General features: G+C 39.8%; 1 protein-coding gene across 2 annotated transcripts in view; it reads left to right on the top strand.

Annotated features, from left to right (window-relative positions):
* The window catches only part of LOC118224760 (suppressor of tumorigenicity 14 protein), a 28,651-nt gene extending 17,131 nt beyond the window's left edge, over window positions 1–11,520 (top strand). For both annotated transcript variants that reach the window (XM_035412444.1, XM_035412445.1), the window contains exons 17-19: window positions 1,294–1,565; window positions 2,183–2,319; window positions 8,785–11,520. In XM_035412444.1, the coding sequence (XP_035268335.1) occupies window positions 1,294–1,565; window positions 2,183–2,319; window positions 8,785–8,952 (577 nt within the window). In that variant the 3' untranslated portion in view covers window positions 8,953–11,520. The remainder of the gene's footprint in view (window positions 1–1,293; window positions 1,566–2,182; window positions 2,320–8,784) is intronic.
* The last annotated feature ends 1,072 nt before the right edge of the window (window positions 11,521–12,592 follow it).

Genomic DNA, 12,592 nt, shown 5'->3' with positions numbered 1-12,592 from the left:
ATCCTCCAAAAGTATGGTAACAATAGAGTGAAATTTGTAATTTTTCCAATATGCTTAAGGCATCTGGATTTGAGATAAAAAGATGAATGTGAGACAAAAGTACAGGAAATCAGATTTTATTTCATGGCGTTTATATGTGTATATGTTTAAATATAAACAAGCGACCGTATGCAGAAGAGAGCAGAATCATAGAGGCTAGACTACAAGATGTAAACCTCTCATCAGCAGCAAGAATTGAAAGGCCAGATTAGAATTTGCCAAAAAAAAATACTGAGATTTGTCAGAAGAGTTCTGGAGCAGTTTTATGGACAGATTAAATAAAAATAAACCTTTACCAAAGTGATGGAGAGTTAAAAGTGTTCCAAAAAGAAGAAAGGGACAGCCCATGATCCAAAGCATACCACCTTATCTGTGAAATATAGAGGTAACAGGGGATGGCAGCAGTAGGATGAATGTATGCTCTGTCTGTCGGTGGGTCGGTCGGTTGGTTGGTCGGTTGGTCCACAAAAAATATCCCACCCTGTAGCGGCCACAGTTTTCGCCCCAGGAGGCTGAAATTTGGCATGGACGTTGGTCATGACCGAAGGTAGAGCTGAGTAATTTTCAAGGCTGATTGACCAAGAGGGGGCGTGGTGATGGGTGTGGCCTATCACAAAAAGGCTCATAACTCCCGAATGGATTCACAGATTTGCACAAGATTTTGTGGAAATGTTGGTCATGAGCCAAAGAAGAGGTCCCTTGTTTGTGTGGGGGTGTGCGTGGATCCATGCACACATGGATGCATGTGTGTGTGCGGTTGTAGCACTTGTTGATGTACAAAGAAATTCCTCCAACCTCATTGTGCAGTGCTTCGTCCTACAGCAAGACAATGAACCCAAACACAGTTCTTACTCAACCGAAGCATTCATCAATGGGAAAAAGTTGAAAGTTTTGGACTGAAAAGTTTAAATCAGGTGCCTGATGTAAATCCAATCGAGCATGCATTTCACTTGCTGAAGAGGAGACTGAAGACTTTATTGCTTTTATTTATTTGTAAGTTCAGCGATGAACTTTATTTTGTTTGGCTAAAAATGAGGATGCTCAACACAGAAACAGCTGTTTCTGTAAAACATATACGCATGTAAATACCATGAAATAAAAGCTTATTGTCTGTACTTTTATCCTATTCATCTTTTGATCTGAAATCTAAATGCCTTAAGTATACAGCAAAAAGTAACAAACTTCAGTGTACCTTTAACATACTTTTGGAGGGCACTATACTGTATCTCTGTGCATTTGTGTGCATGTGTGCAGGTACTCTGATGCGCGGTCCTGGAAGGCATATCTGGGGATGCGTGTTATGAACACAGTCAGTAATGCAGTGGCCACCCGGCTGATCCGACGCGTGGTCCTGCACCCACAATATGACCAGTTCACATCTGACTATGACATTGCCCTGTTGGAGCTCAGTGCCCCCATCTTCCTCAGCGACTGGGTTCAGCCTGTGTGTGTTCCTGCACCCTCACACACCTTCGGCTCTGGCAGCAACTGCTTCGTCACTGGCTGGGGCGTACTTATGGAGGACGGTACACACTCACGCATACGTGCTACTGCTCACACACGCATATAGACATCCGTATGTGTTCATGATCACATTTATTGTATCAGTCTACTCTGGCAGAGATATATTAGGGTGCAATACAATTATATTAAAACAATATTTTAGGGTATTATACTTAGAGAGGATTATATAATACTACAGAACTGTAGGGGACATACACAGTGAGCTCCATAATGTTATGGGCAAAGACATATTTCTTCTTGATTTGACTCTACTCCACAGTTTAGATTTGTAATCAAACGATTCAGGTGCTTGAAGTGCCCATTCTCATCTTCTATTTACCATATGTCAATTGTTTGATAAAATTGTGGATTACAGAGCCAAATCAAGAAAATAAAATATGTCTTTGTCCCGAACATTATGGAACTCATTGTAACAGCTTAATTACACTCTAGAGTAGATATATTACGGTATAAAATATTTTGGTGGTATATTGGGGCATTCAAGTTTGTGAGAGGTGTATTGTAGTGTACTTCCACTGTGGGAAAGATTTTACCACATAGATATGCAGTAGAATTATAATAGGATTGCACACTGTTGTTAAATATATGGTATACAGGTGTAATTTGATGTTGACCCCAGGTGAGCTGGCCAGCCTGTTGCAGGAGGCCACTGTCAAGATTATCGGCCACAGCACCTGCAATAAGTTATATGATGATGCTGTTACTCCCAGAATGCTCTGTGCTGGAAATCTGCAGGGAGGTGTGGACGCCTGCCAGGTGAGAATCATCCACTCTGACAGTACTGTGTGTGTAGGTTTGTGTGAACCTGTGCGTGTGTCTGTATGGACCCATGCATATGTATCTATGTTTTTACAGTACATGTGCATGTGTATTTGTATGTCTGTATGTTCAGTACGTGTGTGTGCATCTGTGTGCATAAATCTGCACCTGTGTATACACTGTAACACAGTTGTGGGTGGTCGGTATGAAGCACAATGGCATGGAATACTGTCACAAAGTGCTGGGTTAACTGTCCAGGTTCAGGTGCTTTTATTTTCAGAACACCAAAAAGAAAAAGCAAACATAATCTTCTCCAATGAGCATAGGCTGTTTCACGTCTGTTTAACAGCCTAAAATGAATAATCAGGGGAGGAAAGGAGGGAAAAGGAAGGGGAAAATGACACACATTGAATCTCAGGGCCAGGCCTAAACAAAATCCAAAATTCTAGGAAAAGTTTACAATCCAGGGTTCTCTGTACAGTCCGAAGTCAGGTTCCAAAAAACGAGATTACAACAGTGTTTCCACAAAGGATCCACAGTATTCTTCAGCACACTTCTTCCTCCAGAAACTCATTCTGTGCTGATACTGAGGAGGAAATGTAAATGGCGTGGCTAATCCCAAATTGCTATTAGGTGTGGCCCTGCCTTGCAGACTGCTGTGAAAGATAACCTTTGATGTCCATCAGAGGGTGCCAGATTGCAGCAAAATATTGTTCCTCCAGATCACTTCCCATTCATTGCCCCCACCTGCCCTTACACACTTTCCCCTCAGGCCCAACCAGTTGCTGCATTGTGGCTGAAGGACCTGGTGTATCAATGGACTATTTTAGGCATTTGTGAATACTCTTTATTTATGTAAAGGATGGTGATAAGTCAAACCTTCCCTAGATGGTCAATTAGTTCATAAACCCTTGGCATCAGATAGGCAACAAGTTGAGAAACAGAATCTAAAGCTTCCGTTAGGTTTCGGCATTTGCACAATGAGTCATGACCAGCCGCTGTTCTTCTGTGACTCCCTTGTCCAGCATTTTCTTTACCTCTTCAGAAATGACTTTTTGTGTGGCCTCGGGGAAGCGGTATGATCTCTGGCAAATAATTTTATCTGGCTCAGTGATGATCCAGTGGAATGTGTGCAATGTACAGCTTGGCAGAGCTGAAAAAACCCCTATTATTTTAGTGCTTCCTTCTGCCATGAGGTGAGGGAGGACACAATGCAACAACCTCTCATACTGGCTCAGTTTTCTCCTGAGAAGAAATCATTGTAACAGCACACTGATACCTTTCATTCCAAAAAGTTTTATATGATACAACTTCTGTATTTTCCTACACCCTGGGTTATTTTACTTTGTACTTAACAGGTCCCAAGTTTCTCTATTATTCCATAGTAGGGCGATCAATTGTGTATATTTTAATTGAATATATTCCAATGTTTATTGCAAAATATACATGAAAATTATTACATTAATGCATTGTTATGAAATACTCCTGGGCACATCCTATTTTGCATGCTACGTCCACAAGAGGGAGCAAGAAGGCAATCGCAAAGGAAAAAGAAGTAACATTGTAGTTTTGATTGAGGCAGAAACCAAACGGATCGGGGATAACACGCAGGCTCTGTTTAGGCAGCAGAGTTTGTCATCAGACAAGAAAAAGCTTGACAATCGGTGGGGAATGCCGTAAGGCCATCCCCCATGCACAACATCACATTGATGGTTAGCGCCACAGAACTGTATAAGTGCATATAGCAACATAAACAGCAACATGGCGACCCTTAATGGAGTTATTTTTGTTCCAAATTTATGTGCGCACGAGAGGATATTTTTTAGATTTTTTGCACATGAACATAATTTTGTAAAGAAATGTATTGGCACACAAACGTTAATTTTGAGTTGATGAAAATAAATTTTGTACTCAAAAAGTTTATTTGCATGTCTGCTAAGATCCACATAAGCACAGATGTCTGACCTCTTTGTGACTCCATGAAGCTCTACGTGCACAATGTCTCGCTCTCTCTCAACATCCCTGCTCTGTGCAATCATAAAGTTCTGTGCACTCGCTCAACATGTACGTGTTACAGTGGTGACCCAATTTCAGCCAATCAGAGAATGAAGAGTTGATTTCTGATTGGCTGGCTTGATCTTCAATCAGATCATTACTTAGAACGGGAATAAGAAAGTTCAGCTTTAGAATGGAGAGTCTAAATTGTTAGGGGGCATAGCCAGACATTGCTCTTTGGGGACATGGCATAGTCAACTTCACTACCTGCTGCTACACTATTGCCCTCCAAAAGTATGGGAATGGTATAGTGAAATTCAGTTTGCTATATGCTTATGTTGAGTCAGCTTTTATTTAATGATATTTACGTTAGTACATGTTTTATCATTTTACAGAATCATGCTGTCATTTTAAAGAATCATGAGTCCCCCCTATGATGGCTATACATCGATCAGCCACAACATTAAAACCACCGACCTAATATTGTGTAGGTCCCCCTCGTGCCGCCAAAATGGCTCTGACCATCGAGGCATGGACTCCACCTCTGAAGGTGTCCTCTGGTATATTTGGATTTCTGTATATATTTGTATCTGATATTTTGTATCTACTGTAAATTTGTATCTGATTGTGTTACTTTGTTGTCTTTGATGCTGCAACAGTGCAAATTGCCCCCGGGGATCAATAAAGTACACTACTACTACTATTAATTACATTTTTTATTATGGTTTGTATTACATAAAAAATTTGAAATGGATTACATTATTCGGAGTTATTACACTATTGGTAGTTTGTTACATTATTAGTTGCTACATGGTTATAAAAAGCTAAGATATTGTTAGAGGGTGAATTATTTCCACATGATTTAAAAAACTCTCTACGGGTCAGGGCTATTTTGGCGGCACGAGGGGGACCTACACAATATTAGGCAAGTGGTTTTAATGTTGTGGCTGATCGGTGTAAATATACACAGTGTCTTTGGAAAGTATTCACTTTTTCCACATTTTGTTTCCTCCAGACGTGACACTTGGCATTGTGGCCAAATAGTTCAAATAGTTCAATTTTGGTTTCATCAGACCAGAGAATCTTGTTTCTCATGGTCCGAGAGTCCTTTAGGTGCCTTTTGGCACACTCCAAGCGGACTGTGATGTGCCTTTTACTGAGCAGTGGCTTCTGTCTGGTCACTCTACCATAAAATCCTGATTGGTGGAGTACTGCAGAGATGGTTGTCCTTCTGGAAGGTTCTCCCATCTCCACAGAGGAACTCTGGAGCTCTGTCAGAGTGGCTATCGGGTTCTGGTGGTTCCAAACTTTTTCCATTTAAGAATGATGGAGGCCACTGTGTTCTTCGGGACCTTCAATGCTGCAGAAATTTTTTTGTACCTCGACCCAATCCTGTCTCGGAGGTCTACGGACAGTTCCTTCCTGGCTAGGTTTTTGCTCTGACATGCACTGTCAACTGTGGGACCTTATATAGACAGGTGTGTGCCTTTCAAAATCATGTCCAATCAATTGAATTTACCACAGGTGGACTCCAATCAAGTTGTAGAAATAGCTCAAGTATGATCAATGGAAACAAGATGCACCTGAGCTCAATTTTGAGTGTCATAGCAAAGGGTCTGAATACTTATCTTGATTTGAGTTTTTTTATTTTAATAAGTTTGCAAAAATTTATAAGAACCTGTTTTCACTTCGTCATTATGGGGTATTGTGTGTAGATCAACGAGAATAAAAAAGAATTTAATCAATTTTAGAATAAGGCTGTAACATAACAAAATGTGGAAAAAGTGAAGGGGTCTGAATACTTTCCGAAGGCACTGTAATTGTGAAAGTATTTTTTGTTGTTTTGGCTCTGTACTCCATTACATTGGATTTGAATGAATGATTAACTTTTTTCCACTTTCTGGTCCTGAATATCTTGGTTGCTTTAGCAGTCCTGTTCAAAGGTAAAGCACCATCCAATGAGTTTTGAGGCATTTTGTTGGATCTGAGCAGATGTTTCTGTTCACTGCACTGTTGAGGGCTTCTCTTTATAGTAGTCTTTGATGCATATATGCCTACATCCCAGAGAGTGTTCTTAGTGTGTTTTACAGTTTAAAGGGGTTTTTCTTCACAACAGAAAGTATTCTTCATTCAACAGCTACAGTGGTCTTCTGTGGTCTACCAGGTATTTTGCTATTGCTGCACTCACCGATGTGTACTTCCGCCCTAAAAATGTATCAAACAGTTGACTCTGACAGATCCAATGTTTTGGCTATGTCTCTGATTGATTTTTTAAAGATATTTCAGCCTCATTACTAGCATTGACACTGTGAAAGATGAAGTACATCATTGGCATCAGCGAAGTAACAAATGGGGGGAAACCATCTATGCTTGGCTGGAGAACCCAGTGAAATTTGAGCGGTCGCACAACATCAAGAACACTTTGGATACGGAGATAGTCCCAGGGTCCAAGAATATGGATGAGGGTGTTCACATTTTTATTGTCGAGGGCTTCCTGCTTTATACCAACGGACCATTGATCAAAGTATTGAACCAGCGTTACTTCATTTCCATTCCATGCAAAGAATGCTAAAAGAGGAGGTGCGCAAGGAACTACACGGTGCCAGACCCGCCAGGTTTGTTTGACGGGCATGTCTGGCCCCTGTACGTGAAACATAAGAAAATATGTTTCACGTACACGTTGCTTTCTTGTGCATGAAATAATGATGCAAAGACCCACAGTTGGCCAAGAAACATTTATGCAGCCAATTGTCCCATTACTTTTGCTTCTCTATATATAGCCGCGTTTCCACTGCAGGAACTTTCCCCAGGAACTAGGAACCTTTTGAGGACCTCAGTGTGTTTCCACCGTGGGGACCAGGGTCTAAATTAGCTCTATTTTACCCCCAAAAAAGTCCCTGCTCGGGGGGTAGCACTTTCCAAAAGTACCGGAACTTTTGGGGTGGGGCGCAAGCGCTGAATATTTCTGATTGGTCAACTACTCGCAGTATTTTATTTCAACCGCCATTTTTAAAAGTCTGCAGCCGCAAACCGATTTATTTTCATAATAATGACTTGAATTCAAACTTGTATATTATGCGGCGCAGTAGCCTACTTTTTGTTATAGCCAGCCAACGTCTTGGAACAGATGAGAAATTAAGATTGAGGATTATTTTCTTGCTTTAGTATTCGTGCTGGGACAGCATATTACGTACAAAACATTCAAACGGTTTAATTCGGTTGCTGAATATTTTCTTCCGGATTTTCTTTGTTTGCCCGTTGTAATTGACTCAAAACGTTTGATACAGTTATGTGATGTATGCGGTAGTTCTGCGTAATTTACATCGGTGATACAGTAAAAGCAAACTGGAAATCACCTTCCGCACTTTTTGTCAGGGTGAAATAATGGATTAATTCTAGTAATCGTCCCTTTTGCTTTTTCAGACTGCCATAATTTTACTCTTTAATTTAAATTTTCATGCAAGTCCGAGTTTTCGGTCTATTTATTCTTGTTATTTTGTGATTAGCCTATATGGAATTGACGATGAGAGTCCAAGTAATCAATTCAACAGCAAATTGTTTACGACGTGTGCATGTTTTCTGCTGTTGTCATCAGTTATTTCTGGAATGTGAATGCATTCTGTCGCCTCGGATGTCAAGACATGAAAGTGAATGTTCGCATAAAAACATTATGAATGTGTTTGAGAGAATATATAAAACAGTTACAATCTGACTATTAGCCTGTTATCCTATTTGTTGCATAACAACGGTCCAAGTCGAACTACCAACGAGAGTTTTGCTTGACAACGGTAAAATATGCCCAAACGGCCGCAGAAGAATATTTCAATTTCAGGTGATTAAGTCGATAGAAATCAATAAATACTAAAGTAACCATATATAGTCATTGTTGGTAACCCGTTGTATAAGTGGAATAAACCCCTCCGGGCTGTCCCGGTTATTAGAAAACAATGTAGGCTACTTCGGTGGTTGTATGGGGTTACAGAAGAAATCATACAACAGATAGACCGACGACGACGTCGCTTTTTCATACGTCAGTGGACTAATTTGCCTAATCTTCGTGGGTCTTTAGGTCTTTAACAGTGGGCTGAAGGAACCTTTTAGTTCCTTGAAAAGTATTTCCTGGGACTAAAAGTTCCGGGTACTTTGGGTGGAAACGCGGCTTATGTATAAAAAGGGCTGTATTCCTACATGGATCATACGATTATTTTTATTTCAAAGCCATTATGCTGGAGTACAGCCAAAACACCAAAAATTGTGTCCCTGTCCCGATACTTTTGCACTTAACTCCATATAGGAGTTGGAAATATCCCACTTAAACATATTTTCATTGACTTTGCAACACAGTGAAATGAGAAATAATCAATGTGTCATAAAAGTTAATACTCTCTAAAGGCAGTAAACATGGGTGTATCTGCAGGTACTTGTATTCTGGTTTGAACCTGTATGTATTGGTGTCTGTTTTGGCAGGGTGACTCAGGCGGACCTCTGGTATGCCAAGAGAAAGGCCGACGCTGGTTCCTGGCTGGGATCGTGAGCTGGGGGGAGGGTTGTGCCAGGCAGAACCGGCCAGGAGTCTACACACAGGTCACCAAGTTCTCAGAGTGGATCCACCAGCAGACCAAAGGGCAGGTCTGAGGAGCACTGACTCTAAGCATGGAGTGTACCCCCACTTGCACACAATCAGTGGCACCCCTAAATGAGGGGTAGGGCACTGAAATCTAGTGAGAGGTTGCCCCGCCTATCATTTTGGACTTTGTATTAGCCTAACTTTAATACTTGTATGTCAAAACCATTCATCTGCAATTCATCACTAGAGGAGGAACTGTGGAGCAGTATGAGAGTTGATTGAGGAGTTGAGGATCATGTTGATAAGGGGCTATATATGTATAATATCACACATGTATTATGTATTAATATGGCATGGGAGGTAAGGAGCTAGGCTTGTAACCACAAGGTTGCAGGTTTCAATCCCCATCGGGATGATTTATTGGAACTATTGAGCTGGTCATTAACTTGAATGTCTTCAGTGAAATATCCAGCTGTACTGTATTTATGAGGAATACAAAAAAATGTCATCAGTCTTCAGTGAAGGTACTGTACTATGTTTAAAGTGAATAATGTAGAACTAGATTTACTATAAAGAGTCTACAGTCAAATCAAATGCTTTCCAATGCAAGAGTATTTACTTATCTGTTTGGGCCTCTGTACTGCTGTGAAGACCGAACGTTTTATTGTCATGGGAAGTTTGTAGATGCACAAATCTACTAGTCTTAAAAGCTCATTCTTCTTCTTTGGCTACATCCCAAATCACTCCCTATTCCCTATATAGTTCACTACTTTTGGTATCAGCCATTTTGTAGTATGTCCCATCTGAGAAACAAAATAGTAGCACACTATATAGTGAACTACATCCGCCCCACAATGCACTACAAAATATAGTGTACAAGCTCTGTACACTGTCCGGAAGCACAAAATCCCACAATACACTGTGGTAGAGCTTTACGTTTTTTTTTTTTTTTTTTCAACAAGATGGTGGCTGAAACAAGTGAACCGAGTGGTAGCTACTTATAATATAAATGTAAGTTGTCCATAGTTATGTCAAATTATGAATTATATTTGTATGGTCGATACAAAAAAGTCACCAATTTCCGTTAGTGTGCCAAGTGTGACATTAACAGTTTTTCTCTGGAGAAGCTGGTTGCTAGCTAAGAAGCTAGCTAATCTCGGTAGCTGTGCAACTCAAGCAAAATGTCATCCTTGGTCCCTGATAAAATATTTTTTGAGCGATATATTGCTATACATTTGGTCGATGCCAAGATTAATAAATATTTAACCACAAATTTCATATATACACGTACAGATAACGTTCAGAAATTTTTTAAATTACATTAACCTAATGTTTGACAACTTACAGGATGATGAAGACGATGCAATGTTATCATACATCCCAAAAAAAAACCTTGTTCGAGCTGCAGCTCATCTTCTGGCATTTTGTAACAACACTACGGCAGTGTTATGGTACATTTGGGATTTACTACCATTAGCTAAGTATTCTGAGGTAAACTACCATTAACTTCAAATTGTCTAGTTTCCATTGGATATCTAGCTAGTGAAAAGGAGATATTCTTGCCTCTTGGTCTTGATCGGGCTTGGGGCATTACATGGTAGGAAATCTGTTAAATTGCTTTTAAATGGCATCAGGTGATAAAGCAATGAATAGGCTATTTCATATGGACATCTTCCTAGAAGGGAAACCACTTAATGTATTCTACCATTTGTCTTTTCATAAGCAGCTTTCATTGGTTTTCCAACTACAACTAGTGTTTTCTGAATTTAAGAAATGAAAACGGTAGGATATAGTTCATCATGGACATGGGAGTCCAAGCACACAAGCAAGAGGACTGAGTGGGACAAATAGCAGTTCTGCCACTACAGGGAACAGAAAGGGGGAAAATAGAATATAATATAAAATATATATTTTATAATATATAAAATATAGAATAGAAATATTTTATTCACGTCCACGTCTGCCGAAAACAGAATATAAGAATTACCCGAACACTACCAAAGTTTTATAACAAGTTTATGAATGATTTCTTTGTCGCTGCATCAATAATGACCACACCTTCCGTTATTGTGCGACGGATATTCAAAAGATAGTAGTGGCGGAGGGTGATGAGAACGGTGTCCCAAAGCGAACCTTTTGTTCAGCTGCTCACTCCCTATGTAGTGTGCTACATATTTTCCACTATATAGGGAATAGTGAATGAGTGAACATATGAGTCATTTGGGATGCAGCCTTCTTCTTTTTCTTCTTCTTTGACAAAAGAACAATCTTAGCCAGCAGGGTTCCTCAGCAGTACTATACTGTAGTTTGGATTTGAGGGCCAATTACCTGCATGTTCCCTTAGCAGCATTTGGCTTCTCAGTGCAGCATTTGGCTTCTCAGTGCTGCCCTCCAGTGAACACTCCTCCACTCTGCTCCTCAGTACCTTCTCTCCTGTACCTTCAGGGTTACCCGTCTTCCCCTACACCAGACCACTCAACACAGTGCCTACTCTGACATCACACCTTAGTTCAGTAATTATGCCTATACATTTGATATGTTCATATATTGTTATTTTTTAATACTTTTGTAAGTTCATAAAGCAAATGGAAAAATTAGGTAGGGTGCTGTTACAGTGAATATTAAAAAGAAAATTAACACTGGTGCTGTCGTGGGCTTTGTGTACGTATGTGTGTGCATGATGCATCCTAATTCTAATTTGGTTCTGTACTACAGCACATTGGACCTGAAAAGAAGCAATGAATTTAAGTTTCAAGTATATACTTGCATCTTTAATTTGGTATTCACATCCATATCTGGTGGTCAGTGTTGGAATTACAGCCATTTTAAGACATAGTTACTTTTGGTCCCCTAAAATGGGGGAACTGTCTCAACCTCACAAATCTGAAGATAAAGCCTTTCGTTAATAAGCATGCTACAGGAAGGAAAACTGAACTAAATTTGCACAGGCTGATGCATTTGTGGTACTTCAGTGGCAACAAAGCAACCCAAGAATGAGGACATGGTTCCAAAGTAAATTACAATGTTTAATATTTAGAGAATGATAAAGACACGGTTAAAATAGCAACACAGGCAGGGCAGCATATAGGCTAAATAGTAGGCACACCATAATACATCAATTCACATTACAGGCTTGATAGCACGCACACCGAAATAGTAAGTGCTTTCTCTGCACACGGACAAAATATCTGGCAAGGTGAGTAAAATTTGCAACATCAATGCAAGTGCAACCCAAACCTGAATGTAAAGTTTATCAATACATTCAACACATATAGTGTGGTTTCTTCAGCAGTCCTTTGGCGATTATTAGACTAAAAGTTAGATGTATTGCATCTTAAAACTTTACCAGTGTAAGCTTACAACCATTACAACATAACAGTATTTTGTAGCCTATCATATAATGGAAGTTTGTCACCAAATTGCACTTTTTTTTTTTTTTTTTACCACTTCCTGACATTAAGCACCAAAATTTAATGTTGAATATCATATCTATTGATTGGTCAGACACGACAGACCTTGCAAAATAAAGCTGTGAATCTTTGCTTTACATAAGTCTCTGTCTAAAATGGTCACAATATTATCATGCTAAATATTTGCATATAATTGCTGTGGTTGCATGTCACCATATCAGCCATTTTCTTTGAACAAGAATTCTGAAATTAAAGTGGTATGTAGAGATGCTGCCTACCAACCAACTTCCATGCATAT

Source organism: Anguilla anguilla, chromosome 4 (genome assembly GCF_013347855.1).
Source record: "Anguilla anguilla isolate fAngAng1 chromosome 4, fAngAng1.pri, whole genome shotgun sequence".
NCBI lineage: Eukaryota > Metazoa > Chordata > Actinopteri > Anguilliformes > Anguillidae > Anguilla > Anguilla anguilla.
The sequence above is the reverse complement of the archived record's forward strand: the minus strand, read 5'-3'. Positions and strand labels throughout refer to the sequence as shown.